This window comes from Diachasma alloeum, unplaced genomic scaffold (genome assembly GCF_001412515.2).
Source record: "Diachasma alloeum isolate Michigan unplaced genomic scaffold, Dall2.0 Dall_scaffold_00804, whole genome shotgun sequence".
Classification (NCBI taxonomy): Eukaryota; Metazoa; Arthropoda; class Insecta; order Hymenoptera; family Braconidae; genus Diachasma; species Diachasma alloeum.
Window position 1 is genome coordinate 23,430 of NW_021680934.1, and position 6,842 is coordinate 30,271.

A 6,842-nucleotide genomic window follows, 5' to 3' on the forward strand; every position below is an offset into this window, starting at 1 on the left:
GAATTTAGTAATTTTTATACCATTGAACTCCCGATTTTCTATTCTATATCTACCCGAAATTTGTAAACAAGGTACTGACTTCACTCTGTATACAGTCGAGAACTAAAATTCGTAAACAGAATACTTAGAATACAAGTTCAGGCTGTTCACGAACTTTTGTGCTCGACTGTACACATTAAGTCCAGAAAAAATTGATAGAAAGTTGAAATTTGGTAAAATTATAGTTCACGTGATATTATAGGATGGGCAAAAATTGGATGAGTATTTTAGAAGATATTCAGCTTTTTGACAGCTTTTATAGGATGGGCAAAAATCGGATGAGTATTTTAGAAGATATTCAGCTTTTTGTGAAAATATTTTACGTAATATATTTCCTAAACTTCTGGCTAGATATAATTTTTTTAACATACTCGGTTTAATATTCTCTATGGAGATCAATCCACATATGTGTACCCGTTGATAAGAAGTTTTCAAGATATTTGCGTTTTTCTAATTTTTTTATAGGATAGTTAATGTGACGTGCCGTAATACATGTTAAAGTTGGAATAAGAATGTCAAATTTTTACTACTAGTTACTATCATTGAGTCGCACTTGTATCTGTTTTATTCGATTATTTATGCCAATTTATGTCTGAATTTAAAGTAGAACTTTGCAAATTTTTTTTTTTGTGAAATTTTTCAAGTTTTCCTGACAAATCCTCACCTATTGAGCTCTTTGAATTCTAAAGAATCCATTTGAATGATTTCTTCATGAAGAAAATTTGTAGGCAATATCGCTATTGGGAATGTCCTGAATAATCACTTTTTTGATTGTAGACTCGCTTTTTCAGAATTACGGATCAAATAAGTTCCCAAGACATGAAAAAGCTTCTAAGAACCGAAGTTATGAATTTCTCATCTTCCATTGGTGATTTGCTGCATTCATCACCTCGGGGAAACTCACAAGAAGTCTGAGCGATCGTTTGAGCATTGTGAGCACTTCAGGACGAGTTTGCTCCTTCTGTGCACTTTGAAAAAGGGCGTTGGGGCCTTTCAGTGCTTTTATATTCACTGTATCACTCACTTTTTCCCACGAACTGCATCAAATATTCCAGGGGGAGATGAATAGATACCAGGATATATATTAAAAATTCTTTTTAATTCGCGAAACTATTTCTCTGAAGTCATCGGGGAATATTAAAAATTAATACCTGAGAATGGAACGGTCGGATGGGCTGAAACAATGAGCTGGGGCTGATCAATATTAAAGCACCTAATGAATGAAATTTTATTCATAGAAGCTTCAAGGTGCAAGTTTTTGATGAGTTCTGTTTTCTTGGGAAAGCTGCAATTGTGGAGCTGGCAATTGATGTGACCCCGTTTTGTGTTGCTGGGGAGTCGATAAGGCGAGCGCACTGGCATGCTGCCCAGGTGATCTTGGTGGGGGAGGTGGAGGTCCTGGTGAAATGTTGCACACGAAAATGATCAATTCTTGCACGAAAAAATACTGCCTTAATTTCGATGTTGTCGAAAATCGTAATTTCGATGTTATCGAAAATCGTAAAATCGTAATCGTAATTTTTCACTAATCAATAATATAAACTGGAATCAAGAAGGAAAAATTTTTGCAAATGTACAAACCACTCTATGTTACACCAATTTTTACGATTAAACGAGGAGGAATAACCAATTCCTTACGCGTTTTTGCGGCTTTACATCGTGATTTTTTTCATGATTTGAGCATCGGATTTCATGCGCTTGTGTCTCCTGTGTTTTGAGTTATGAATCCTATTTACCTGAGATGAAAGAAACGTAAAGTTGTTTAATATCGGAATATCTCGAAACTCCCTGACCGCTAATCCTGAATTCTGATTGGTCAATGAGTCACGTGAAGTAGTCGCTGAAAAAAATCCCCGTTATTTTCAAATTCAAATGCCAAAAAAATTTTCTGCGTCATATTTGTCGTTTTTTTATGTGTGAAGTGTATCTTTATATCAAAACATATCTAAATTGCCTAATTGTTGATCATGAGAAAACAAACAGCATTTCTAAATTTTTTAATTCACAAATTATCCTTCACTTTCCAAATTTTAATTTTTTCATATTTATTATACGCAAAAATGATCAATTCTTGCTTCTCAGATTTTCGTACATAAATCCTAAACTCTACAAAATTCATGAAAATTCTTCGGTTTCCCGAATAGTTCGAGAAAAATTTTGGAAGATCTATGGTTATCTGGAAAACTGAAATTTTCCGAAGAATTTAATAAATTTTTTCTGTTTTCTAGGAAATCAATTCATAACCCTCCCCTTATTTTTCAACAATTACAGATTTTAATCACATTATTTTGAAAAGTAAAAAAAAGAATTAATCGAAGATTAAAAATTATTCATTGATATTTCACTCTTCATTCTCTTAATTCTCTTCACGTCATTATCAATATTTATAAAACATTGATGAGTATATGAAGTTTAATAAATCCGATTTCTTCATATTCACAACGAATAGATAAGCGTGCGGGGAAGCGCGCGCACAGGTCTAGTTTTAATAAATTACGATGTTGAACTGTAAAAAAGACTGCGGAAGAAAGATTATCGGAGTGTCGTTGTTTCCGATCCCGGGAATTGCCTTCCGCTTGGTTCACGCACGCTTCCACTTCTCCACCCACTCTTCTACTCCTCATAAATTTTTTCATTTATAAATTGAATTTTGCCTTCAAAGCATTACTCTCTATTATACTGACTGCAACTTTTTATGAGGTTCGCCAATAATCTTTTCTCTACTGCTATATTCCAGTGTTGTCTATGGCTTTCACACCTTCGGGATCCCCTAAATTTTCTTTTGTTTTCAAGTTTATTATATTGAACTGCAAATCGCCATAATGAAAAAAACTAGTCAAGATATCGATTTTTGCAAAAGTGAGAATGCTAACAAGAATTTTGAACGAAAAACCGAAAAATGGAAATATCTCGGATATTTCTTTGTATGAACTTGTATACAATAGACTCTCGGTAGTTGCTTATCGAACAGGCTGCAGGGGTAGTATTTCCAAGAAATGACCAACTTTCCACCGGCCCCCACTCCTCAACCAATGCCGGCCCAAGTTCTCAGAAAAATGAAAGGGAATGAATAATCTTATTTTCAAATGAAATTATTTGGACCTCTGTGTTTACGTACGAAGGGTAAAAGACACCGATAAGGCAGCCGAGAGTGGGGGGCAGCCCTCGAGCGTCCGAGAAGGAGATTAGCGGAAAACGACCAACTAACGAGCGTGCAACTAGCGAGAGTCTACCGTACATATTTTGATTGATTGAGATAGAAGACACCGCGACGAATATTTTGAAAAAAGAAAATTGAAATCGGTTGAGTAGTTTTTGAGATATTTGTGAAAAACGATTTAGAAACAAATGGCGATTTCTCAAAAACGGCTTGATAGATTGGGCTGAAATGAAGCGCAAAGTTAGTTTTCATTAGTATCTATAATCTAACAAAAATTCAGATTTTTTGGAATTATTTTAGTTTTTTAATTTTTTAATTTTCTAAAAGTTGACCACCAGGTGAACACCCGCGCATACACACAGGGTGGTCAGCCTAGGTATTTTCAAGTTTTCGACTATTCTACGCCATTTCCAAACAAAATTAAAGAATCTGAAAATAGAACGATTTCAACCCAGTAAACAAAATTGTCCGATGAGTTAAAATTTACCAGCAATTCTTGGATACTATTATCCTCAAAATGGCTGACGGATTGCTGTCAATATGACGACAATTTAATCCCAAATGGAGATGATAACCCAGAAAAGTTATCATCAGGTTATCGGAAATACTTACTGCAAATTAGTAGCAAAAATTGACGGTACATTGTCGAACTTGAATGTGCGCAACTCTTCAGATGAAATTTGCCGTCAATTTATCGACAAAATAAGGGATAATGTTGACGATTTCTATTTCAATATTATCACACCATTCAATGTCAATTAGTTGCATAAAAGTTGACTCTAAATTTCTAATAATATTATCAATTGATTCGACATCAATTTACTGTTAAGTTGTCGGCAGTTAGAGAGTCAATTAGTGGACTAATTAGTATTCTATTTATCCCAAATGAAAGGAAAGATATGGATTCTTCCAAGAGGGTGTGTTGTGGGACAGATTTGTATGTTTCGATTAATATTATAACTTATTAATAAAAAGCCGAAATAAACAATTCTATTGCAATTGTCGTCTATTAATGTGGACGTCCACATGAAAAGAGTCTACTTCGTTGCATCTTGTTTCCGAGATATTAAAGTTTTTGTGTCTTTATTTTGTGTTCGCATTTTTAAACGGAGCTTTCGAGGTGTCGAGGTTTTCGAGGACATTCGAGAAATATTCTCCAGTTTTTTGGAAAAATCGATAAAATTCTCTGGTTTTACAGTAAATTTGAGGATACTTCTTGGTTTTTAAAGAATTCGAGAAAATCCTCCAGTTGTGTAGAAAATTCAAATAAATTCTGCACTTTATCTCAATCTTTGGGACGGAAACTTTCTTCGCTACTGAAATGGTGATTCAATCGCAAAATTATCAACAGTCTAATTAGTTGATAACTCTTGAATTAATGCTCGGAGCAAAAAATCGAAGAGGACCTTTCGACTCATCATGTCATTCTTTTTCACCCCTTAATGACTTCGCCGAATATTTTGAGACACCCTGTTGAGCAAATGTTTACTTTCGGATCCCTAGACTGCTTGATGTACTTGGTACTTAAACCTGCCCAAAAGCCTGAAGCTTGATGAGGATGGACTCATTCGAGTTGGCGGACGGTTGAGAAAGGCTCGCAATTTTCCTCTGGATGGTAGACATCCTATCTTATTGCCCAAAGGTCATCACGTCACCCATCTCCTTATCAAGAAGACTCACTTGACCAATCTACACACTGGCATTCAAACCACTCTTCATCTTCTCAGGCAACGCTACTGGCCTATTGATGGACGTAGTCAAGTGAGATTCATTATCCATAAATGCATCAGCTGTGCCAGGGTGAATCCACCTCCTGTGAACTATCCAATGGCTGATCTTCCAAGTACACGTATCACGCAGGCCAAACCCTTCACAAACACTGGAATAGACTACTGTGGTCCATTTCTCATCAAGGAAAGGAGACATCGCAATCTCAAGAAAATCAAAATCTGGATTTGCATATTTGTATGCTTCACCACTAAGGCAGTACACATCGAGCTGGTCAATGATTTGACCAGTGAAGAATTTTTGGCCACTCTCAGTCGATTCATCTCCAGACATCCCTCCTGCAAAACTCTTCATTCAGACAACGCCACAACCTTCGTCGGTGCCAATAGAGAGTTACAAGAACTCTACGCCCTTCTCAACACTGAAAGGCACGATGAATTCATCAACCGTCATCTTGCTGAACAGGGAATTGAGTGGAAGTTTATTCCCCGTGTATCTCCTCACTGCGGTGGCATCTGGGAAGCTGCCGTAAAATCGTGCAAACAACATATGAAGAAAGTCATCGAAAATGAGTTGTTGACTCATCAACAACTTAATACTCTTTGTGTGAAAATTGAAGGAATCCTCAATTCACGACCTTTTACTCCATTATCATCTGACCCCAACGACTTCACCGCACTCACTCCTGCCCACTTCCTACATGGAGACATCAGCACAGATCTCCCTGCACCCGATTGGACAGAAACACCCAGCAATCGACTCTCTTACTGGCAGCATCTCGAAAAAATCAAGCAACATTTTTGGAACCGATGGCACAAAGAATACCTCTCTGAGTTCAACATTCGCCACAAATAGACTTCCGGACATCACCACATCAACATAGGAGCAATGGTGCTCTTACGCGATGACAACCTCCCTCCTCTCAAATGGCGCATGGGCCGCGTCATCGAGGTCTACCCATCGGATGACAACATCATCAGGAAGGTCAGGGTAGGAACATCTACTGGAGAAGTAGATCGGAATGTTCGACGCCTGGCACCACTACCCATAGACTCCAACAACTTTAACAAGTAATTGATCGCACAGCTCTCAACGGGGGAGTATGTTGCGTGTCAAAACACGCGAAATTACATTTTTTCTATATTTAATTATTTTGAGACATTTTCTTAGATTTTTTCCCGTCTCCATTCAAATAATTTTCCCAAAGGTATTTCGTAGAATTTTAATTCAATTCAGTTCCGTCCTTTCGACAAATTGTAAATGTGTAAACTCATTCAAAATATTTCTTAAATATCTCCTCTAGACTCTCTTAAATTATTTTATTGAACAAAATTTTGTAAAGGACATTTCTCAGAAATTTAATCACTGCCAGAAATTGTCCTAATCCCTTCATTCAACTCAAAAATTTGTATTTTTAAATTACTTTATAGCTTCTTTTCCATTTTATTGCGCTCGACCCTCCACGGTCCCTCAATATTTTCGCCCAGACGCCCTTTATTGGGGAATAGGCCCAAGATGCGCCAATCTCTCCCTCTCTCCGTACTTCCTGCACTTCTAAATTTTCCACGACACCTGTCCAATCATAATTATTGTCCCTCCCATCACAGGTCCTTTTAACCAATCATTTGCAAATTCAGAAAACCATTTTTCCTCCTCCACTTTTCTATCCCTTCTACTTTCAAGTTCCAACTTGTCCTCAACTTTAATATTTTTAATCAGTATCGATCTCTACCTCGCAAAGAAAACACCTCAACGGAGGTACTCTTGTATCATCTATTAACTGTTAAAATAAAATAAAACGACATTAACTGTTAGAATCGTCAGTGATTATTCCAAGTCTCCAACCACCCAAGTCTCCTCATCTCTAACATTTCCTCTCATCGAATCCTTCCTCATCTTAACAAACAGTTACACA

At 36.8% G+C, this 6,842-nt stretch overlaps 1 protein-coding gene across 1 annotated transcript; it reads left to right on the plus strand.

Moving 5' to 3' along the window:
• Positions 1-5,026: 5,026 nt before the first annotated feature.
• On the plus strand, positions 5,027-5,782 carry LOC107044787. Its single transcript, XM_015266820.1, has one exon. It carries the CDS (start codon positions 5,027-5,029, stop codon positions 5,780-5,782), a length of 756 nt encoding a protein of 251 aa, XP_015122306.1.
• The last annotated feature ends 1,060 nt before the right edge of the window (positions 5,783-6,842 follow it).

Coding starts and splice junctions, on each gene's coding strand:
- LOC107044787 (XM_015266820.1), top strand. CDS start 5,027: ATGGCTGATCTTCCAAGTACACGTATCACGCAGGCCAAACCCTTCACA.